The sequence below is a fragment of the Calonectris borealis genome, chromosome 1, assembly GCF_964195595.1.
Source record: "Calonectris borealis chromosome 1, bCalBor7.hap1.2, whole genome shotgun sequence".
Classification (NCBI taxonomy): domain Eukaryota; kingdom Metazoa; phylum Chordata; class Aves; order Procellariiformes; family Procellariidae; genus Calonectris; species Calonectris borealis.
Genome location: NC_134312.1, coordinates 203,486,513 through 203,511,894, shown reverse-complemented (window position 1 = coordinate 203,511,894; position 25,382 = coordinate 203,486,513). Strand labels below are relative to the sequence as shown.

General features: G+C 40.3%; 1 protein-coding gene across 1 annotated transcript in view; it reads left to right on the top strand.

Annotated features, from left to right (window-relative positions):
* The window catches only part of AASDHPPT (aminoadipate-semialdehyde dehydrogenase-phosphopantetheinyl transferase), a 37,815-nt gene extending 24,236 nt beyond the window's left edge, over window positions 1–13,579 (top strand). The window contains exons 5-6 of the mRNA XM_075140076.1: window positions 3,340–3,417; window positions 9,449–13,579. Coding sequence (XP_074996177.1) covers window positions 3,340–3,417; window positions 9,449–9,607 — 237 coding nt within the window. The 3' untranslated portion in view covers window positions 9,608–13,579. The remainder of the gene's footprint in view (window positions 1–3,339; window positions 3,418–9,448) is intronic.
* Window positions 13,580–25,382: the final 11,803 nt, after the last annotated feature.

Below are 25,382 nucleotides of genomic sequence, written 5' to 3'. Positions count from 1 at the left end.
GCAGATCTGATATGTGGAAAAAAATCCTAAGTACTGATTTGCAAAATGTTAAGTGTATTCATGACTCTTTCCTTATTGGTCCCAGTTTTGTACAGTTAATCAGGAAGAAGGGCTAGACAGCACTTACTGGAACCTATATTAAAGAAGAATCTTAAATGAGACGTAAGACAGTACTGTTCTGGTCCCTACCTCAATTTTGGATACAACCAGTTTGTAAAGGAAGCACCCAACTAAACCTCACTTGGGGATTAAGAATCACCTGGCATCACTGCTGCTACACAAATAATTGTTTGCATTTTTTCACAACAAATATTTGCTTGGTTTGTCTATATGCAAATACATTACTTCCAGAATATGAATTTCAAACTGAGATTACCTGGGTCAATTTGAAACATATGTAGTAATTGTTGTTGGTATGCAACTGTAATGGAGTCTTTTACCTTCAGTAAGAGAAGTTAATCCTGTTACATTGTAAGGAATAAATAGGAATGAAAACTTTTACTTCTAAGACTAGCTAATCCAACTGGATTCACACAGCAATCAGTTCTGCTGGCTGGGAAGGAACAGTTTCCTCATAAGCTGTCTGTTGTTGAGTGAATCCAGAGTGATTTGAATCCCAGACACATCGTTCTGCCGAGCCTTTGAAATGAGGTCATTATAAGCCTCTGTATGCCTGTAACTTGAACAGGTCTAGTAACACTTTGGTTCTGTGCAGAGAAAAATAAATTTTGATCCATTATATGTTTCCTGGTTTATAGAGAGGAATCTTAACAAAACAAACTCTTTACCTTGAAGGAATTCTTACAATTGTCCTCTTTCTCTTTTTGTTTAATCATCTATTTCCATTTAAGAAGTTGGATTTATTTTATAAGCTGTATCAGCAGTATCTCCAAATGAATAGGGAAGCAGGCTGATTCACTGTTTTTTATGGTTTCAGTATTTTTCATTAACTCCATACCTTAAGGATTTTGCTGGCTGCTAGTAGGAGCCAGGAAAGATCTTCTCCTCTTCTGTATTTGGTTTGGATTTATATTTCTCTGAAGCAGCAGAGATAAGATGAAGGGCATAGTTTGTTATGTTTTATTGTAAGATGCTGAAAACTGTTTTGTGACCATGGAGGATACGTGAAGTAAATGAGGTGGAACCTTCTGAATTCATTGTCCATTGGGCAGGGTCTCTGCAGGGGAGTGGTCCCTGTTATTTAAAGCTGTTAAATGCAGCTTTGAGCTGACAAAAAATTACGTTATTAACAATATGTAAAAGACTTTATCTATAATATGTTCTCGGTTGCACAAACAAGAAGTAATACATACATTCACTTCACAAAAAAAAATTTCCGTGCGTTTAGCTTAAAGCTGTAACACAGTTGTTTGCAAACTTATGACTACAGATGTAGACCACTGGTGAATGTGCTGTACTATGTCCCCTTTTTGGATCAGTCTTTAACCTCTTGGACATGCAAAAAAAGAAACAAGTGGGGAAAATAAAGTGATTAAAAAGTGGATGTAGTCATTTTTCCATCTAGACAAATACAAAATACTGCCACCGTAGAACTATATAAATTGTTTAGCAGCACTTGATCAAACATCTAATTTTTATAGTCTTCTTTTATTTTTGAGGAATTTGTAGAAATGTGCATGATGTGTACAAATGGTTAGATTTCATCAAACCTGAGGTAGCATTCTTTATGCTTGACTTATTTTCAGTCTTGTACGCTAGTAAGGGAAAACTTAGTAAAATATGTCATAGTAAATACACCTATAGCTCTTGCAGTTGTGGGAAATAGCGCTTACACTGCAGATTTGTTAGTGTTTGTCCTGTGCATTAAATATTTCTCCTAATCTAGACAGAATTGAAATAGTAATTTTCTTACTAGCGCTTTGCAGAAAGGTAAAACAACATGAGTTTGACATTTTGTTTTTAAGTAGGTGAGGGATACAAAGTTCACTGCTAAATCTGTCAAATAGGCACAGTTTTGGTGCTGAAGAGATCAAAGTAAAAACAGAGTTCTACTCCCACACCAGCATCTATCTGCCAAGACACCCACATCTTTGCCAGTGAAGTCCCCCAGCCTTATAGTTGTACTGCTGCTACACATGACTAGAGCAGCTGCTGTCTTGGCTGAGCTGGGTTGAATAGATCTGAGCTGAACATCTTGGCACTTTTTTTATATACAGGGCTGTTTGGGAATCACAGAAATGGTATCCTTGCAACTGAAATATTTGAAAATCCTATATAGTAGATGAGCTGTAGAGAAGCCTAATGCAGACTGACAGCATTGTTTTAAAGGGCATTTTGCTTAGATTAGAAGGGGAGAAAAAAGGTAACCAACAACCTGTTAGAGGAAATAGAAGGACGTCATGATGCTTTCTTTATATTATAATATCGTGCAGTTAGAGTATTTCCCAAGGAAGTGGAAATTGGAGGTTGTCATACTCCCAAGGAGAATATCCAGACTACTAGCAGATTTTCAGATTAATGGTGATATCTAAATAATTCATATTTCTAGGTGAAATTCTTGTTATTCTTTATTTCCATTTTAGAAAGTTTGTGCTGAAATTATGTGAAAATTTTTGGGTAAAGAAACAAGAAAAACATTATTTCCCCCCCTTTATATATATAAGGAAAAAAAGCCAACAGGATTATGACTTGGCTATAGCATAAACATTATTCAGAAATAGTACATAAAAGTGTTTTTTATCTGAAATTAATTGTTTAGATGAATTCTTAGCCTTTCTAGAAGAAAACACTTTTAAACAAAACTATTAAATAGATAAACTATATTACTAAATATATAGTTATATATCCAAAAATGTTTTTTGAGGAAAATTGATTTGTATTTACACAGAGTAGTGCTCAGACTGCTGTGTCAGAAATTTGAAGTTGTGATCTTACATGCTGTCTGAAGCCAAGAGTGAGAGAGTCATTGGTTTAAGTTTACACTTACATCGTTGTTTTTCAGCTACCTCCCAGAAGTTCACAGTTCATCAGAAAACATAGCTACGATGGGTTATATGGCTTGTGACTTAGAAGGGATTGGTAAAGGACTGCTAAGGTCACAAAATTGAATATAAATATCTACAAATGGGTGAGGTGATGGTAACCTATTGTAACCAGTTCAGCCCTGCTAACTTTTTAACATATGTGCATCCTTGAGCTCTCCAACAAAACTGCTGAAAAGGACTATTGCTTTTTGAATGTTATTATTTTAAAGTATTTTAAAGTATTTTAAATTATGTTCTGCTATTGTTCTGAACCATATTCTAACCATTTATATAGTCTTTGCTGGAAACAGAGTAAAGAAAATGCATTTACATTGCCATTTTTCATCTTTACTAGGAAATCCGGTTAGATGACCATCATCATGTTGCAGTGGCTCTTGGGAAACAGGAGGGATTTGGACAGAAGCATTCTGATGTAAGAAATCATGAAACATTTTCATGTCTTGGAAACTAATCTCTTGAACGTTAACTACAGCATCAGACTATGTTAGAAGTGTGTTCTCTCAGATGTAGGACCGAGGAGAAAGCTTATCTTGCGCACAGTATTAACCAGATTGTTACTGAGCTGTTACCTCTAGTTCTGTTGTGCCTATTTCAGCAAAGGTCTGGGAAGGAGAAATGGTTTCAGAGGACAGCAACAGATAATGTCAAATCTGGAATGTATGTGTTACAGCGTTCAGTTTGTTCATTCAAGAGAAGATTAAGTGATTTTTGTCACAGTCTGCTAGTACTCATGTGTGAAAGATGGTTTTCACAGAGGGAAATGGAGGCAGTGAACCAATCTGGACTGCTAAACTAGTACGGCACCTCACCAAGTTGATTTTAATGGGGGACTGTCAGTGCATGTATCCCAGAGCAGATCCATCTCTCAGACACCATTATGACAAGATAACCCTTGAGACAAGCAACAACAACCAACAGATGGGAAGAACAGCAGTGTTAGTCTTCAGTCTGTGTGGTCTCTTTATTGAGAGAAGCAACAAAGCTACTTAAAAGCTTTTCAGGATTTTCTGTGTGATTTAACAAAGACCTGGGTTTTGAAAATAGCAATAAAAGTAAAATTTGAGGCAAACTGGCAAGTTGTAACCAAAATAGCCAGAGAGTCAGCAAAGGAAAGTGTGACAAATTGCCAGGTTTGTCTCTGGTGTTTTAGTTGCTCACAAGAAAATTGGTTAGTTGTTTTCTGTTATTTAGATACAAAGGTTCTCCCAGGAACTAGAAAAAAAATAATTAGTATATGAATGGATAAAAGGATGAAAGTGGTCGTGCACACATCTATCATAGTCATGAAGTCTGAGTCTGCGATCATGGATAACAGAGAGAGGCAGACCTTAACTAGTGTTGGTTAGATTAAAAAAGACGTATAAACTGCCTTTGAGGATTTACTGTGGTAAATCAGTGCTCAAATATTCTTTAAGAAAACATGTGCGTTCTGTTTGACAGGACAGAGGGGCTGCATATCATCCTTCCTACAGGAATACTGATAAATATCAGTCTGAGGTGAAAAGAAGGTGGCCGTTATTTCTAAAGATAATTACCTAAATATTCTACAAAAATCCAGGATTTTTAAGTACTGACTTTCACCATCACTGTCACACACCTTAAAATTATCATAGAAAGAACAGGCATGGTATCAAGAGTTATGATGAAAAGTCTTTGAATCAACAAAGTCTCAAAGGCATACTTATCCACTGACTAAATTTGTGATGACCTGAATTTCATTAGCTCAATTCACTGAAAAAAGGTAATTTTAAATAGGACAAGTGAGCAGTCTGTGACTCCCCAATATGGAAATGAAGTGAAAATTTCTGTACTATTGCATTGTGCCTTTTCAGGACCCCTTCTAACAGGAATGTGGAGGAAATGAAAGCGGCCTTCTCTCTTTCTAACAGAACTGTAAAAAAGGATTCTATGTATTGTTACATGTGTTGAGAGGAAAAGGTGTTCTTCATCTTAGTTTAAAAAAATTGAGTGTGTAGACATTATGCTATTTCTTCGGGATGTCAGTGCATGTCTCTGTTCCCTCTCTGCTATCACAGGAGTGTTTCATTGTGTCCCGTTTGCAGAACATGTACTTGCAGTAAGCTTTCTTTCCAACCTGATAGCGAGTACCTGCAATTCACAGGAGAGACCAATTGTTACTTTAAAGTGCTATAATTTAAATTCTCCAGTGTCAAGAATCTTAACAGAATGTCCTTTAGTGGTTCCTATATACTTGAAGAGAACCAGAACATTTATCTGCACTCTTGCCTAGATCTAGACAGTTCTCTGAGACAGGTCTCAATGAAAGATGGCTGAGTTTATAACTCTTTATAATTCCTATGTGGGCTATAAAATATCTTTTTGCCTATCACTTGCTAAATTTCACAGGACTTGTGATGAATTCAGACAAGCATGTGCTGAAGTTCAAACTAGATCTCTTAAGCATCTGAGCTAAGTAGATTGTTAGTTCATATTTGGTATGCATCTGTGATGTCACTTGCATGGCTCTAGGCACGGTTCCTGCAGCTTTACTTCATCTCCAAAATGCCAGATGAACAGGAATGTCTCAACACCATGTCACTTGTGTGAGGATATAAAGAGACAGGCAGCTCGATTAACTTTTGCTTTCAGTCAACTTTGGACAACTTTGAGTTTTGCTGTGCTGTTACAACAAACACAAACCATTTTGTTGTCTCTCCATTTATTCCTAACAGTAGCTTACTGCTCAAACACTGAAGCAGGGAGTAGACTTGTTTGCTCTTTTACCTATTTACCTATTTACTTCATTGATGTGATAGGAAGGGATAACAAAATCAACAAAATGGGCCTTAGGTGAGGTCACCTCCAGCACTTGCATGTAAGTAAGCAAGTGCCTACAAGGCACCATTACAGCCAAATCCTCCAAACTCTCTCCAGGAACTTGGATGCTGGGGTGCCTCTCTAAAGTGCCTGTACACTAGTGCACACAGTATGGGGAATAACCGTGATGAGTTAGAGACCTGTGTGCAATTGCAGGGCTATGATTTAGTTGGGATCATGGAGATGTGGTGGGATGGTTCCCATGGCTGGAGGTACAGGCTCTTTAGGAAGGATAGGGTGGGAAGATGGGGGGGAGTTGCCCTTTATGTGAGAGAGCAGCTGGAGTGCATGGAGCTCTGCCTGGGGGTGGATGAGGAGCCAGCTGAGAGTTTACCGGTTTGGATAGAGAGGGCCAGTCAAGGTGACATTATAGTGGGTGTTTTCTATATGCCACCTGACCAGAAAGTGAATCAGGCCCTCTACAGACAAATAGAAGCAGCATCCGATTCACAGGCCCTGATCCTCACGGGGGACTTGAACCACCCCAATATCTGCTGGAGAGACACAGCAAGACATAAGCAATCCAGGAGGCTCCTGGAGTTCTTTGACAACAACTTCCTCCTCCAAGTGATAGAGAAACCAACAAGGAGAGGTGCTCTGCTGGACCTCATACTCACCAACAAGGAGGGGCTTGTTGGGGATGTGAGCCTTGGCTGCAGTGAACATGAGATGGTGGAGTTCAGGATCCAGGGGGCAGGGAGGAGGGCTGACAATCCTGGACTTGAGGAGAGCAGATTTTGGCTGCCTCAAAGATCTGCTTGGAAGAGTCCTGTGGAATAAGGCCTTGGAGGGAAGCGGGGCCTAAGAGAGCTGGTTACTATTCAAGGATCACCTCCTCTAAGCTCAAGAGAGGTCCATCCCAATGAATATGAAGTCAGGCAAAAATGCCAGGAGACCTGCATGGATGAACAAAGAGCTCTTAGCCAAACTCAAGCACAAAAAAGAAGCATGCAGAGGGTGGAAGCAAGAATGGGTAACCTGGGCAGAGTACAGAAACATTGTCTGAACATCCAGGGACGAAGTTAGGAAAGCTAAGACCAAATGGAATTGACCAGGGACATCAAAGACAACAAGAAGGGCTTCTGTAAGTGCATAGGAGACAAAGGGAAGATAGGGAAAACATGGGCCCTTTGCTTGACGAGACAGAGGCCCTGAGTACACAGGACATAGAAAAGACTGAGGTACTGAATGCCTTCTTTGGCTCATTCTTTATTAGCAAGACTGACCTTCAGGAATCCCGGGTCCCAGAGACCAGAAGGGAAGGAGCAAGGAAGATGTACCCTTGGTGGAAGAGGATCAGGTCAGGGAATACTTAAGCAAACTGGATGTACCTAAGTCCTTAAGCCCTTATGGAATGCAGCTGGCAGATGTCATTGTGAGGCCACTCTCCATAATCTTTGGTTTATTTGGCAACTGGGACAAGTGCCCAAAGACTGGAGGAAAGCAAATGTCACTCTGTCTTCAAGAAGGAGGACCCAGGGCCCATCAGCCACACCTCTGGAAAGGTGGCGGAGCAGCTAATTCTGGAAACCATTTCCAGGCACATCAAGGACAAAGAAATCATCAGAACTACTCAGCATAGCTTCTCCAAGAGGAAGTCATGCTTGACCAACTTGGTAAACTTCTACAATGAAATGACTGGCCTGATACATGAGGGGAGAGCAGTGGATATTGTCTACCTAGACTTCAGTACCTTCTACCTCTGACACTGTCTCCTTATAAGATCCTCCTAGAGAAAATGTTGATGTATGTACTGGATAAGCAGACAAAGAGGTGGACTGAAAACTAGAAGAACGGTTGGGCCCAGGGGGTGGTGATCAGTGGCACGAAGTCTGGTTGGAGGCCGGTAACTAGCGATGTACCCCAGGGGTCAAAATTGGATCCAGTCCCGTTTAACATCTTCATTAATGATCTGGATGATGGGACAGTGTACCCTCTGCAGGTTTGCTGGTGACACAAAACTGGAAGGAGTGGTTGATATGTCAGGGGGTCATGATGCCATCCAGAGAGACCTCGACAGGCTGGAGAAATGGGCCAACAGGAACGGCCAGCCAGCTGGAAAGCAGCTTGGAAGAAAAGGCACAGACTGAATGTGAACCAGCAATGGGCCCTTGCAGCAAAGAAGGCTAATGGTATCCTGAGCTGCATTAGACAAAGTGTTGGCAGCAGGTCAAGGGAGGTGATTCTTCCCCTTCACTCAGCACTGGTGAGGCCACATCTGGGGTGCTGTGTCCGGTTCTGGGTTTTTCAGTACAAGAGAGACATGGACATACTGGAGAGAGTCCAGCGAAGGGCCACAAATATGACTAAGGACTGGAACGCCTCTCCTGTGAGGAAAAGCTGAGAGAGCTGGGACTGTTCAGCCTGGAGAAGAGAAAGCTCGGGGGAATCTTAGTAATGTATCTAAATACCTGAAGGAAGGGTGCGAATTAGATAGAGCCAGGCTCTTTTCATTGGTGCCCAGTGACAGGACCAGAGGCAGTGGGCACAAACTGACACACAGGAGGTTCCTTCTGAATGTCAGGAAACGCTTTTTTTTCACTGTGAGGGTGACTGAGATTGCCCAGGGAGGTTGTGGAGTGTCCATCCGTGGCAATATTCAAAAAGCTGTCTGGACATGGTCCTGGGCAATTGGCTCTAGGTGGACCTGCTTGAGCAGGGAGGTTGGACCAGATGACCTCCAGAGTTCCCTTCCAATCTCAACCATTCTGTGATTGTCAGACATCAGTATTCGCTACCCAAGAAGTTAACAGTACCTTAGCCTGCATCAAAAACGTGTCAGTTTATGTGATGCACAGAATAACCCCACTGCAGAGTAGTCTTGCTGAATTCTATCAAATATTAAACATTAAGAATATGTTGCTTGAGCAAATGCCGAATTTAGAAGGATCAGCTATATTCATGTGCAATTCATGCAGCTGTACTATTTGCCCTGCTGTTTGGAAAGAATTACACTTGCAGATAGTATACAGCAGGCTGCACAGTAACATGTGCTCAAAAAAACAAACCGTTTTTATTTTGAAATGTGTTTTTTCTTGAAGTGATGGAACTAAGATGGAGACAATGACACTCTCATCTCTAATATCTCAGTCTGCATTTAATCTGGATTTAACATGGAGATTTGTGGGTCCATTGTGACCACTTTTGTCCTTAAATAGCATGAGTTTGAGAGAAGCATGCACAACCTCAGTGATTGCTGGTATTAAAAAGAGTATGAATAGGCACACCTCTAGTTGAATAAATCCTCACGCTGTCATCTCAAATAATCATGTCTGCTAGAGAACGAAGTAAAGTTTTTTTGGGTTTGGTGGGTTTTTTCTTCCTTTTTTCTGGACTTAAACACTCATTCTCTGGTATTTACAGCATTCTCTATCCCTTGTTCTTTCAGTTTTCTGAACTGAGTTTCAAAGAAAAACTTGTTTTTCCTATGTGGCCTGTTACATGCTTCTATGAGTTATTGTACAGCCCAAATTAGGGACAGTGACATTGGTCTCAACTGGAATATTTTATTTCTTCTTCCGTGTCGTTTAAACTGGACAGGGAATATTGTAGGAAGAAAACTGAGATTTATTGATTCATGTAATACTAATATGTATTTTCCTTAGGTACGTTCCATGGAGCCTAACCAACCACAGTTTACATTATTGACTTTTGAAGATTTAGTTGCATCTGGTATTCCAGTCACACCTGAGGATTCTGCATATTGGGATAATTTTTGTTCTAAGCAGGAAAGTCCGGTGAAACAGAATTCACATTCAAGATAAGAATGCTTATAAGAAAAAGAAGATTGTCCAAGTTGTTATGCTGTTACTCTATGTAATTCAGAGTATGGGAATAAGTGTACATGTGTACATGAAACATGTTTTTTCTTATTTAAACTAACAGTCGAATTTTCACCTTTTTAAAATTGACATTCTTTATCAATATCTTAAGGAAGATGCGTGTTTCCTGGCTGGAGCAATTCTGAGCGAAAAGCCTAAGCTGACCACATGCCTTTTTGCTTCTCCATGCCTGTGGTTCTTACACTTCAATAATTACCCATGCTAGGAACAGGGAGCAGAGCTGCAATAATGTTGATTAGTCAACAAGTGTTTAATATATAAAAATGTGTTTCTATACTTCATTTATGCTGAAGCTTAAATTATGATACTGCCTTTTCTCTTACAAAGAGAATGGTTTTATTCTCAGATGGATGAATAAAGCCAGAATAATCGGTACAAATCCTTTTGCTGTTACTATATAGTGCAAGTGTTCGTACAACACTTTGTATTTGTGTAATAGCAGGCTGAAGAAGTCTGAATCTTAGTAGTCTTGGAACTACATCTGTGCAAAACTAGTTTGAGGCAGGGAATTAATTTACAAGTATTTCATATCCTTTTCACTTGCAATCTTTGTTAATTAAAGCTTCCTGTATGTAACTTAGGATTTGATTTTTAACAGTTCTTTTTGGTTTTTTTTTCCTCAGCAATAGATATGAGCCAAACAGCAGTTCAATTTTCCTAGACTTGCACTTACATCTGTACTGTTAGAGACACTAAGTCATGTGGGGGAAAAAATAATAATTTAAAAAAAAAAAACAACTCCAAAAAAACCAACAGTACAACAAAAAACCTATTTACTTTTTTCCAAATAGTCTCGTAACATCTGAAGACAGAATATTTTATTGTCTTCCAGTGAACTAAAATTTCTGGAGAAGATCTATAGATCTTGAGTGCACCTTTAGAGTATTTTTGTATTCTTTTTCAAAACAAATCCTAATATGTGCCATTACCTCTCACTTTTCTTTCTAGAAGTCATAGATACATTATGGTCCATCTAAATGTAAGGAAACATACTGAACAGAATAAGTCATACTGAATGGAATGATTCTCACAACTAAAAAGAGTTCATTTCTGTCCTACAGTTAAACATAGATCTTCAGTGAACTTGGGTTTGTGTACAACTTGACTGCATGCTGTATTCTGACTAAAGGAGAATCTACTTGTAGTATAACCATTGAAGCCATGCCTTATTACCAAGATAAAGAAAAGGTTTAGAGAGAGAAGGAGATGAGTTTTACAATATTATACAAGCTTTTGGAGTTTTGCTGTAGATAACTCTGAATTCAAATATGCTGTTAATCTTTCCTACTTCTACCACTTCTGATTAATATTTTTGTTTCCATTTCAATGACTCTTCATCTTGCATGCTAATCATAGTTTTTGGTGATTTGCTTTTTTCCTCCAAAACTGCAAATCAGTGAAGCAGTGACTCTTCTTTCCAGACTCCACAGGGGTTAAATTAGATGTTCAGTAACTTCAAATCTGAGGTTGACAGAAATATAGAACAATTTATATACAAATTGTAAGTCAAGTATTCCAGACTGGTTTTTTAAGTTGCATACAATTTGCGATAAATACAACTCGAGATACACAACTTGCACTCCATGGAGGCCAGAAAAGCTTATTCAGTGAATATGTAATCATTTGCTGGGATAGGAGCTTTTTAACTGATTCATTTGCCTCTGTCTTACTCTGTTCTACCTGAAGTGTACTATAATCCCAGACAGGCAAGCACATGAAGGTACTTAAGAGCTGAGATAACTAGAAGTGTTGCCAAGCTGAAAGAAGGGACTTGTTCTGCCACAGGTTTGAAAGTCTGCAGAGTAAGGAGGTCTGTCCAGAGTATGAGGGGCTGGAGGGTCCTGAGCTCCATGGCTGGCTGTTAACTGATCTGGTACGTGCCAATCCTCACCAGTCACAGAGGACCCCATCAGTTGCAGCTGTACCAGTTTGAATTGCTAGCTTTTTTGCTGGGACAATGAAGTGAACTGCAAATATGGGGTGAGATGAATAGAGAATTTTCAGATCTAGATTTCTGGGGATAAAGGAATTCATTTCATTAGAGATTATTTACTTTTGCCTGGTGACAGTGTCTCAGAACAGAATTTTTCTCTCATTGGAAAGAGTTTAAAAAGTATTAATGAAATTATTTATAATATTGTGCTTGCATGTAAGTAGAAGACAAACCAATTTTGTTAAATTAGAAAATTACACTTGGTTTGCTTGCCAGGAATATGATAATTTTCAGGACTATATCTAATTAGAAAGGTTAGAAAAACAAAGGAGTTTGTTTTGGTTAGCTTTCCATGAAATAAAAGCATAGTTTCTAACAGTCCAGAGAGAATCGTCTAGAAGATTGCAGTTGTTCCTCACATTATGATTTTTTCCCATGTCTTTGATTTACACTGAGCTATTTGAAAAATAAGATTCATCTTTTTTTTTTTTAAAAAAAAGAACTTAGGTAGCAATAAGGTTAGGTGATGGTAATGCCTTGTGAAGGGCCATTTGAGTCAGGTTGTTTAGTGTCAGTGCAAACAGACAGAAATTTTACGCTTGCTTTTACCACTGTGGGAAAGAGCAGCTGTATAGTTATGGAATTTTCAGCTAAAAGCATGCTGCTAAAAGGCCAGCAAGACACTCTGACTCTATGAATGTGAATGATCCTTCTCAAAGTCATCAGAATGTTTTTCTGGGCATCTGTGTACTGTAGAGGGACATATTGAAATCAGTATTGCTAGCATGTACAGATAAGTTAATGTAATCTCACAGCTCTAAGATTTTTTTTTTCATTTCACCATCACACTTTCCCTTATAGAAAAAATTGAGCTCTATATCCACACATGGCCATAACACTGGCTTCCCAGCATTTCCTCAGAGTACCGTCTTAATGTCTGTAGAGTATCTCTGCCATTTTTAGAAATACTGGGTCCAGCACAGCTCCAGCTTCCCTCCCTAGTTCAGGTTGTTGGCCCAGTCCAGTGCAGATGAGCTGACCTTTGCTGGTCTCCCATCACTCTTCTATCTGCAAGAAATTTCCCAGTTATGTGTAGAAGCCCTCTGGCCTTCAGGTTCCTTCTCCAGAGCTCCGTTCCTTTATCTGTTTTGTTTTCTACGTGCTGCCCCACGCATGACCACACCGTGTACCTGGATCCTAAAGGGTAAGAAGCTGCAAAAACACAAGCTCTGCTCCACATGAGCCTTTCCCAGCAGGGGCTGTGGCTAGGTAGTCCTTTTCTCTGTGGAACAGGATTGACCAGTCTTCCTGTTTCTCAAAGTACAGATTTAGATCTTAGATCAGATACGCTGCCCTAGACTGCGGATCAACCCAATGTTTCTGAGAAGTAGCTATTAACAGTCTCTGACCTAAAAATAAAAAAAAGTTTTAAAAAGTTTTGGACTTCAGTGAACAGATTGGCAGAAGCGAATAAATGTGTTTTAGTTTGGACGTATTATCATGTTTAAACCTTTGTGTATCTTGCATAAAAATTGTTAGAGTGGATAAAACTGTGTTCAAGACAATTTGCAGCTGTGTGACAAGATACTGGTGCCATTTGATGTGAAAATCTGTAACTTTGAAAAGTGGATCATATGAATTCACTGCTAGCCTTTCACAACATCTGCAAACCTATGCAAGTTGTATATTGTTACTATATTATGGGATCAAATGCACTGATGTTAATCAAATGTACGTGCTTCAGTTGCTCTACACTGTATAGAAAATGTAGGCATGAAAATAAGAGACAACATTTAAAAAGTTTTTTTTTCAAAAAGTCACTTTTTGTAATATTTTATTTTATTGTGCTGTACATACAGGTTTTTATGGCCAGATACTATGTATGACTCTTATTTCTGCTAAGATTGAGTTTAATTTCTTTATTGAAATAAAAAGTGGCTTATTTTGTGTTTGTGTTCTCATTTAGTGTTGCCTGTTTATGGTTCTACCTTTCTGAGTTGTTTTTTTTTTTATCTCCGTATTATTTAGATGCAGACATAGGTGGGATTACTGAAACACTTGCCTAACACTCCTTTGTTATTTCTAAAACAATTTATGGGAACACAAAACTGTATGCTCCTAGTGACATCCTTCAGATGAATCGTAAAACAAAGGTCTGGACCAGCTGTCCACTCTGTGGCATTCTTGTAAGACGAGGTGTGTTCAAGTCTCTCTTCCGGGACCACTCCCTGGTTTCTTCCTGCAAGAAGATTAATTTAATAATGTGCAACCTAGTTTCTTGACATAACTATGACATAACGTTGTTGTATGCTGCCTTGGAGTGAGTGTCTCATCGTTTGGTCTAAATTGCCGTAGCATGATGTTTAATGCTTGTAGGAAGATACGTATTTTCAAATACAAGGCTACAGTGTTGCATAGTGGTATTTATACAAGGAAATTTCTGAAGAATTTTTTTGGGAACTATGTTGTAGAACACGAAGGTTCTTCATGTTGTAGTAGGAGTTTATTCATGCAGAAAAAGCACATTGGCTTGCACAAGGGTTTTCTTTAAAACCCTTGAAAATTTGTTTTGGATTTATAAGTGATGTAAACAGTAAGAAAATGGGTATTTCAGTTGAAATTCATCTTTGATCCTCCAACATTTAGACGTACCTAGACACCTTTATTTCTACTTTACAAAGCAGTAAAGAAGCACTGTCATATAGCAAGGTGTTAGAGAAGCTGCCCAGAAGCTGCCTTATAAAGAAGTATTCTTCATACGGCAAATAGAAAAGTATCTGCAATGAATGTGTATAATCTGTTAGGAAATAGTTTGCATCACTACTAACAACTGAATAATTCAATATATTTTAATATGTTTTAAAGCTGCCTTTTTATGTTTGTAGAGGCTGTCTGCCCAATAAGAGAAAGAATGATTTGGGGCATGGTGGATCTAGATATTGTCACATCCGACTCACTCTACATATAAGTAATGAAGTCTAGTTCTTCAAACTGAACTAGGTGGGAGCTTCTAACAATTAAAGGTTTTATCCGGTGGCTATTGCAAAACACATGAGCGGTCATGGCAACAGAGTACAAAACCCCAAACTTTTTATTCTGTTGCAAAGGTTTGATTCAAGTGCTAATTTCAGACTTTGATTTCTTGCTTCTTGGCTGCTAGGAATCTTACTGGGTAGTAACCCTGCCTGTGTCAGCCTATAACCTGCTGATCAAATTTGTTTCTGAGAAGGGGATGTGTTTTCCTTATGCCAAGGAGATTCTGAAGGAGTTTCTACCTTTTAGTCAAAGTTGTAATCCTCTGAATAAAGAATTTTAAGTCATTGGTTTGCAGATGTGTTCAAGGCAAGTGCACTATCTACCAATCTGACACAAAAAAAAGGGTATAGGTCCTACCGAAGGCAAGGATTTTTTTTTGAAGTTCCAAGCTTAGAAATGCTGTGTGTTAAGTGTACTTAAAAGGTTTGCCAGACTGCTTGTCAGATGTGTCCTAGGGATTTAGGGGTGCCTGTCGAACATCCTGAGCTGACTTAGGGCAGGAAGCTAACACCAAGGCTCCCAATATAAGCAAGATGCAATGCCAGACCTGTATGCAATACCAGAACTTGGAAGGACTGATGGAGCTTTGCTAAATGGTAACGTTCTTATGAATGGCAAAGCACTAAAAGGGTTGGGTGGGGTTTTTTTCATGTTCATATCTTTAGGTTTTGATAGCTATGTTGTAGATGTATAAATGTCCCATTTTGGATTTGGTTATTACCCCATTAAGTTATTCAGGCATTTAATTCTCGTTAGATATTCCATAAGGGCAGTGAGGTTTTGATGGCATTAAGATTTGAGGACTTGGCTTGGTGTGATTGCTGTTGGCAAACTTGCCTTTTTTGTAAAGCACCAGAATAAGCTGATGCATCAATTCCATCCTGTTTCTGCGTGTGTCAGTATGGCTTGTGCTGTGCCCTCGGTACCACAGGACCTCCAACACATCTGCCTGAGGTACCTTTTGCTGCAACAGCTTTTAATGGGCTAGTCCCAGCACGCTGAAAATTCCTGCTGGCAGTTTGTTGTCCCTGACCTGAGAAGAAAATGTTTTAGTATCATTACCAAAAAGTGGTACAATGTTTTCCTAGTAAATTAATGGAAAAGATGTAAAGGAATTGTATGTTAAGACCTTAATGTTGTACTGCAAATAATACGGGGAAATAAATGTAAAAGACAAGTTGAAAGTGTATTAATGCTAGCTTTTAACTCACAAAGAGAAGTTCTTAGTTCTGCTTTGCTCTAAGGTCTCAAAGCAGCTGAAATTATTTCAATCCTTTTATTTAGGTTTCTTTTTTTTCCCCTCAAGGCTAAGTAGTAGTGTCCATATTACACACTTTCAAAGTTCCTGTTAAGTTTTTCCAACTATCTAGTGAGTTTCTCTTGTCACAGTAGTTTAATGTTTCCAGCCTTGGTTCAGTGTTCTAAAAAATTGCTTTCCTTTAATCTTGAGATAGGCTGAATTTCACTCAAGTAGCCCGTCACATCCATTTTATCCATGGGAATCTGACCAAAGGCAGAAAGCGGGAGCTTGGACTGCCCCTGAATTCACATACAGGTTAGCCACTCGCCCCTTCTGCTCGGCCGTGCCCGTGCGTCCAGGATCCTCTGTGCCTGCAGAAGCTGTTAGCTGCCCAGGCAGGGCGCGTTTGTGGCCCTTTCCGTTGATACAGCGGTGCTAAGGGATGGCAAAGGCTGGAGTCGCAGGGTGCGTCTCAGATGGTCTCATAAAAATACATGAGCAGAAGCAAGAGCTTGACAGAGTGCAGTGATTCGTCCAACCTGCTGCTGCTTGAAGAGCCAGCCGATATTCGGTTGTTCAATGTGACCCTGTTTTGTCAGAGGGGGAGAGTATATGCTCCTGTTGTAATGGCTCTTACGATGCTTCTTTATTTCTTGAATTAAATCACCCAATTGAGTGACATCACTACTTGACGTCACTGAATATTAAACCCTCAATTGCATGACTGATAGTTTTGATTTTTTTTTTCCAGTGTTGAAGCTAATGCTTCTGCCCCATGAATTTACTAATGGCTGTTCTCATCACTGTTTGCCATTTTTGCCATAATATCAATGTACTGCTGGTTTTGGCTTTAAGGCATCATAGATGGCAATCCTAATAACCAGTGCAGAAGGGACTGCAGTGTTGAGGAAGTGCAAAAAGACTAACAAAAATATAAATGATCTTTATAAATATCATTACAGATTTTATTTATCATTGCATGATACATATTGTGTACTGTATATGTATTAACAATGTCATATATTATCTATGTTATATAACAGTTTTATACATTTATTACATATGTATTTTCACATGTAGACTTACATATAAATATACACACACACACACAGAGTATCTTATCTTTCAGTTAAGGATAGACCTATGTTTTCCTCTGCAGTTTGTATAGGTGTAAGTACCTATATGTAGTTAAAAAAATGCATTCGTTATTTTTCATTGTAGAGTGGTGTTTGATATATTTAAATGACTACCTATTAAAATTACTTTGAGTTTGCATCTGAAACAGCACACAGGCAAAAATCTGAAAATACTACCTTGGAAGTATTTTCTCCTTTAAAGTGAATATCCTGTATTTTCTCAGCTTCGGCAGCGCAGTTTTCTGTAATTTATCACAGCTGCCATCAGGTGAGTGGATTCTGAGCCCATGCATCAGCTGATTGTACGATGTGCTCCTCATCCTCACTGAGAGCTTTTGTGAAAGGTACAGTGAACTGCTTATTCAATGAGGTCACTGGTCTCTTTGTAAGAGAAATGGAATTTTCCTGCATATATTAAGTTCAAACACTGTCTACTGAATAGAGCAATATGCTCAGCGAGCAGTCTTTACTACCTACAGAAAAGCATTTTGTCAATCTTGTGACAGTTATGTGATCTAGAATTAATTAGCTACCTGTACAACAGTAGGAAAATGTATTGGATTAATTTTGTATAGTAAAATTGTGTGTGGGTAAAGCTTGTACTTCAGTTGTGTACTTGCTTATACCATAATTAAAATTCTCATGTGAGTGAAGACAGCATATTACAAAGAGACTGATCTTTCTGATATCATTGTTTCTGCCTAATTGCTTGTTAGGATCTTTAAATGATTGGCCTTGTTAATTTAGAATGTTTTCCCTAAAGTGCGGTAGGATATTTATTTGCATTTAAACTGGGGCAGTCAAGCAGCTCCTACTTGCAGAAATCGTTGTTATCTCTCAGTCACCTTTCAGGATAGAAAGAGACAACAGCAAACTGCTCATTGCAGTGAAAGCACATTGGTTTCACTTGGCTTGGGTAAAGTCAGATAGGCTGGCCATGGAGCTATGTGACATTGGTCATGTAAATGCCTTTAAGTAATCGGAAAATAAGTTTATCTTCTGAGATGAATCTTCAGTTAAAAGAGGGAAGAAAGTAATATCAGATGAAGGCAATAATTTGTCCCAGGGTAAAGGGCTGCTGAAATAGTGAAGAAACCTTGTATGTGCCAGGAATTTTAAAATATAGCCGATTTATTTATAAATAAATAAATGTCCCCATGTGCCACAAGAAGAACGGGCGGGGAAGGCGACCGGCCTGGCTGAACGGGGAGCTCTGGCTGGGACTCAGGAAAAAAAGGAGAGTTTATCACTTCTGGAAGAAGGGGCAGGCAACTCAAGAAGAGTACAGGGATCTCGTTAGGTCGTGCAGAGAGGAAATTAGAAAGGCAAAAGCCCGGCTAGAACTCAACCTGGCCACTGTCATGAGAGACAACAAAAAATGCTTTTATAAGTATGTTAATGACAAAAGGAGAGCCAAGGAGAATCTCCATCCTCTATTGGATGCGGGGGGGGGAACGTTGCCACCAAGGACGAGGAAAAGGCTGAGGTACTCAACGCCTTCTTTGCCTCAGTCTTTAGTAGTCAGAGCAGTTATCCTCAGGGTACTCAGCCCCCTGAGCTGGAAGACAGGGACGACGAGCAGGATAAACCCCCCATAATTCAAGAGGATGAAGTTAATGACCTGCTACGCCACCTGGACGTTCACAAGTCTATGGGGTCAGATGGGATCCACCTGAGGGTACTGAGGGAGCTGGTGGAGGAGCTTGCCGAGCCGCTCTCCATCATTTACCAGCAGTCCTGGTTAACTGGGGAAGTCCCGGACAACTGGAGGCTCGCCAATGTGACACCGATCTATAAGAAGGGCTGGAAGGAGGATCCGGGGAACTACAGGCCGGTCAGCCTGACCTCAGTGCCGGGGAAGATCATGGAGCGGTTGGTTTTGAGGGTGCTCACGAGCCATGTCCGGGACAACCAGGGGATCAGGCCCAGCCAGCACGGGTTCATGGAAGTCAGGTCCTGCTTGACCAACCTGATCTCCTTCTATGACCAGGTGACCCACCTCATGGATGAGGGAAAGGCTGTGGATGTGGTCTACCTGGACTTCAGTAAAGCCTTTGACACTGTCTCCCACAGCATTCTCCTAGAGAAGCTGGCGGCTCACGGCCTAGACAGGTACACTCTTCACTGGGTAAAAAACTGGCTGGACGGCCGAGCCCAGAGAGTTGTGGTCAACGGAGTTAAATCCAGTTGGCGGCCGGTCACGAGCGGTGTTCCCCAGGGCTCAGTACTGGGGCCGGTCTTGTTCAATATCTTTATCAATGATCTGGACGAGGGGATCGAGTTCTCCCTCAGTAAGTTTGCAGACGACACCAAGTTGGGCGGGAGTGTTGATCTGCTGGAGGGTAGGAAGGCTCTGCAGAGGGACCTGGACAGGCTGGATCGATGGGCTGAGGCCAACTGTATGAGGTTCAACAAGGCCAAGTGCCGGGTCCTGCACTTGGGTCACAACAACCCCAGGCAACGCTACAGGCTTGGGGAGGAGTGGCTGGAAAGCTGCCCAGAGGAAAAGGACCTGGGGGTGCTGGTTGACAGCCAGCAGTGTGAACATGAGCCGGCAGTGTGCCCAGGTGGCCAAGAAGGCCAACGGCATCCTGGCCTGTATCAGAAATAGTGTGGCCAGCAGGAGCAGGGAGGTGATCGTGCCCCTGTACTCGGCACTGGTGAGGCCGCACCTCGAATACTGTGTTCAGTTTTGGGCCTCTCACTACAAGAAGGACATGGAGGTGCTGGAGCGTGTCCAGAGGAGGGCAACAAAGCTGGTGAAGGGCCTGGAGCACAAGTCTTATGAGGAGCGGCTGAGGGAACTGGGGTTGTTTAGCCTGGAGAAGAGGAGGCTGAGGGGAGACCTCATCGCGCTCTACAACTACCTGAAAGGAGGTTGTAGCGAGGTGGGGGTTGGTCTCTTCTGCCAAGTAACAAGTGATAGGTAACAAGTGATAGGGCGAGAAGAAATGGCCTCAAGTTGCGCCAAGGGAGGTTTAGACTGGACATTAGGAGAAATTTCTTTACTGAAAGAGTGGTCAGGCCTTGGAACAGGCTGCCCAGGGAAGTGGTGGAGTCACCATCCCTGGAGGTATTTAGAAGACGTGTAGATGAGCCGCTTAGGGACATGGTGTAGTGGGCATGGTGTGTTGGGTTGATGGTTGGACACGATGATCTTAGAGGTCTTTTCCAACCTTAATGATTCTATGATTCTATGATTCTAAAAGTCAATTTGGGGGACTTCTGAAACAATGTGATAGAATGATCATAGTTTTTGGTTTTTTGGCACGACAGCAGTTTGAATGCAGCATTGACTGAGTTGTTGAGTTTGTATAAACAGCTTTTAAAAGGGAAATAAAAATGCAGTTGCATTAAAATTTAAATATGTTAATGCAGATATACCTGTTTCAGCCATACAATGTGTTTTCACTCATTTGTTCTCAGACTACAGTCAGTTCATCACTGACAGACATATCAGGGATTTGCTATGGATATGTAGCACGTACACACACACACACACACATATATACATTTTTATATATATATACATTTTTATATGTACATGCATATATATATATATATGATATACACATAATCAGCTTTAAAAGAACTAGAAACTAACCCCATCTTTATTAACTCAATAACTGGGAAGTGCAAGAAAAGAGCTTCAAGAGCAAGTAATAAAAATGGTACAAATATATTTGGCTGATGCAAGAGATACGTTAAGGCTCGGCAGTGGGGGAAATGAAAAACAGTACCTTGAACAAGTAGGAGAAAGAGCAGATTAAGACTTTTTTTTTAATCTGTTGGAAGCTTTTATTAAAAATACATGAATTAAAAAATGTGAAAAGGAGTGAATATAGTTAAATATCCATTTTTTCTGTGTCACAAAATGACACTTTGTATAAGGGAAGTTAACAACAGAAAGCCAGGAAACAAGATTGCATTGAATTTATTTTGCTTTAGCCCATAGGTCTTAAGGGCTTTTCTAGTTCAACATCCAGTGTGACAGAGGAAAATCTGTGTTATCTTTAGAGTGCATGTTTGAAGTACGTTTGAGTTTCTAACAGGTCTTCAAAAGAAGAGTCCAGATGCAACTGTTTCAGAAAACAAATGCTTCTGAAAAAGGCTCTCGACATTGTGGGTTGGCAGGTAGCAAAGCACCTGTTAATTAGAAAATCTGGTGAGCATGTCACAGCCGAGTAACTAATGTGTGCTCTGTCCTGCTTTGAAGAGATGATTTCATAGTCTTGGTATAAGGCACAATGCACCAGAAATGCTGCCTATCTCTTCACCACCGCTTAGCAGTCCAGCTCCTGTAGGACGTGCACAAGCTTACTCTTGGTGTCTGTAAAAGAACATTATTGGTAAAAGAATGATCAAGAGCATAAGTTTTAACAAAAATCTGAATCTAAACTCCTGTGAATTCTTCCATCCTGAGGATGGACAGCTTTTATATGCCTGCTTGAGATGATTCCCTGGCTCTAAGGAATTTGATTTCAACCGCAGGACACCAAGTCAGATGTTTGTCCATTACAGTACACAGGGCTTCCCTCCTGGGCTTCAAGAGCGTCTCTGAGAGCTCTGATTAGCCAGGGAAAATTGGTAAGAGAAGTGAGGCAGGCCAAGGTCTGCAGACCAGTCTAGCACCTGAGCTGGCATCAAACAAGACTTTGGAAGACGAAGCTTTACTTCTTAAGGTAAAACCCGATTCTATATAGAATGGCTTGTAGTGTAATTTTTTTGGTGAAAACCATTGTTCTAAGGTTTATACATTCTAAAATAAGACTCCAGTCTGTCTTTTTTCCTTAATGGAAATCAAAACATGCACTTTCTATTAGAAATGGTACAGGACAACAGCGCAGCTGGGAGGCAAGAATCAAGGAGTCTTCTGATTCTGGTGGTAAAATATTCCTCCAGCTTCCAAAGTGTAACATTTCTGTATCTCTAACATACATTTTCTTGTGATTTTGTATATGACTTTCTGTTTATGTTTTAAGTCTAAAATGGTCTTGCTTCTATTTTAATCAAGAAACAGCGTATGGTTATGTTTCAATTGGGTACCCGCTAATATGAAAGTGTCATTTAGAATTAGGCTTTGCCTGTTGGCTGTATTTCTGTGCAGCCATAATAAAATCACTTCTTGATGCCTCTGTTTCCCCTCTGTCTGCATATCATCAGCTGAAACTGCAAGCCCCTTCTGGGATAGAAACTGTATCTCAGTACTTCATAAAATGGGGGCCTGGTCTCAGCTGGAGCCTCTTTGCATTACTCTTGCACAAATAATACAGAAATAATTGAATCCCACCAGTGACAAACCTAATAATCCAACAGCAGCTCCTTCGAACTCAGACGATGCTGTTCTTGTGTATGGGGGATGATCACGAGTCATTGTGCTGATACAAGACAGACTTGGCTGTTTGACTGCTAATACACTAAAGAGATGGTCATAGACCTTGGGTGGCTCCTGTGGATGGAGACGTCGCTGTTAGGTTCTTCCACCTCGGCATGTTGCGCTTCTCTGTCTAACCTATAGGTGGTTTTCAGTTGAAATTTCTAGCTGGTTTCATGCCTGCCTGCTCCTCCATTTGAATTAATAAATCTGTAATAAAATTACAGAATATCTATGCCAGAAATGTTTATACAGCAGGCAGCATGCCAAAGGCTTGACAATATCATAACTTAATTAAATGTGAGTGTATGTATGAACTAAAAGATAATTCGGTTGTGCTTAGGGTATATGGCCTCTGCCTACCAGGCTTTCCTGCTTAACCTACAACTTCTTGGCCAGAATATTTTTATCTTCTGAGGCTGAGGTCTCGTTTGTGAGATTCTCTGGGGTTTTTGGGTATTTTTTCCCCACTTTTCTCATTTCCCTTTTCTCTTTCTCAGTTCCTTTTTTCTCCTAATACAGTTTCCTCTTCTCCAATCTAAAGCCCCTACTATTTTTCCTGATATAATAAATCCACATTTTACTTCCCAGGTTGCTCCCTCCTCCTCCTCTTTTCTGCTACATAGCCCTTAAATCTCTCCTTAACCTATGCTTTGGTCTCTTTCTGAGACCATTTTTTCCCCTCCCTTTTTCCCATGCATACATTTTTCCTCCTCTACCCCTTTGTCCTCATCAATCTCAGAAAAGGCCACCATGTGCTAGCTGCAGAGGTGGGGAAGGCGCATCCAGTTAGAGTGTCTCAAGCTACCTTGTGACACTGTTTTCAGGCAGAAGTACACTCATCCAGGTTCTCACAGAGATGATGCCCACTCTTTTTGGACAGCAGAGTCACGGTAGGGTTATATTGTTACTTTGCTTCATTAAAGGTCTTTACTGTATCCTTGTGAGGCAGGACCTGACATTATAACAAGACAAGAAAAGTGGCTGGGTTTGTGCCACATGGGTCTCACTGGCATTGTTTTCCCCTTTACAGGGGACCTTCAGCCAGTCATCAATGCGTTCGCTTTCTCATTTGTAAAATGATACATTTCTATTATCCAGTGGTTTGCCTTGTTTAGTGCCTCAAAGCCCTTGGATTCAAGCTTTTACAGAGATGAAAAATACTGAAAAATTGTTACTCCAGTTGGGTCTATGGGTTTTGGAAAGACATCTATGGATTTTGGAGGCTTTAGTAGCTTTAATGTTCAAGCAGAAATCAGCATAATCCATGGTGAAGGTTCCTGAGATTCATCCACACATGCTTACTGCCAGCAGAATAGTTTTTAGCTATAGATATGCCTGAATGGATTTAGATGCCAGCGTACCGCTTTCTGTACATCTAGCAGCCCAGGTAGAGCCAAGGAGTCAACAACACGGCCTCTGTGAGCCCTCTGAGTGTGTTACGGCTCTGCCCCTTCTTTGGACCTTCCATCGCAGGCAGGTCTCCCCGTGTCCCATTCTTACAATTACCTGTGAGAGAATAAGACAGTTCCTGGTTTGATAAACTTTGTAACTTCTGTCACCAGACAACGTTGAAGCTGGTCTTGCATTGAATTGACTAAAATAAAAATGTTCAAATTATCAGTTTGATGGAAATGGTGAAATCACACACAAGACAGTTATGCCTCCTCATTGAGATGGCTGATACTAGCCAAAAGACTGCAAAAAACAGGTACCCTGCCAAAATACTTCAAAAAGTAGGTACCCCAACAGTGTAGTAAGTCACAAAAGAGAGCTGTTTTCCAAGGTATGTGTGAACAGTCTGATTGCAACTGGAGCTTTTGATGAGGTCATTTGGCGTAAGGGGGGCGTAAAGTGTAATTTTTATTCTTAAGGTATTTTGAAATTTGTCAGGATGGAATAATTTCTCAGAGTTGTTAAAATGTAGTAGATAGCTAAAGGCCATACTACTAGGCTGTAGTACTTGGATAAATGTTTGTTTAATGTGACAAATGAATAGTTTTGTGTTAGCTTAATGCTTTCAAAAGATTGTTTTATATTGTAATTGCTTATCAATGATTTATGTTATACACCACAGAAACAAAAACAGTCACTAGCTTAATTATGCACAAAAAGTAAAATGCTTATAATTTTATTATTTTCTGCAGTAAAGAGTAAGTTTTCTGTTACTTTCCCATGAGAATACTCTCTCCAATAAATATAAACTGAGCCTTTGCTTCTCTTCCATCTTTGTCCAACAGAATTATTAGGTGCAAATCACTCTGTGATAGGGGATTGTGTGTCTCGATATTGACCTTCTGGCAACTGACTTGCACTAGACAATGAACAAAGCTGTAATCAAAGCAGAATTTAAAAGGTTATTTCTAACTTCAAAAGTCTCTTGACGTTGTCCTGGTTTCGGCTGGGATAGGGTTAAATTTCTTCCTAGTGCTGTGTTTTGGATTTAGTATGAGGAGAATGTTGATAACACACTGATGTTTTCAGTTGTTGCTAAGCGCCCTCCTAGTCCAAGGACAGCTCCCGTGCCTACTGACTGAGCTAGGTACACAAGGTGGGAGGGAACATAATCAGGACAGCCAGCCCAGCTGGCCAATGGGGTATTCCATACCATGTGACGTCATGCTCAGTATATGAATGGGAGACGTGATCCAGGAAGTACCGATCGCTACTTGGTTATCGGTCAGCGCGGGTGGTGAGCAATTGCATTGTGCATCACTCATTTTGTATATTCTATCATTATTTTTATTATTATTTTCTCTTTTCTGTTTTATTAAACTGTCTTTATCTCAGCCCATGAGTTTTTCTCACTCTCATCCTTCCGATCCTCTCCCCGTCCCACCGGGGAGGGGGAGTGAGTGAGCGGCTGCGTGCGGTTTGGCTGCCTGCCAGGTGGAACCACGGCAGACATAGAAGCAGTTTGCTACTTCTCTTCCACTGGATGTGTAAGATCTGCATGGAAGTCATAAGCAATGAAAAAG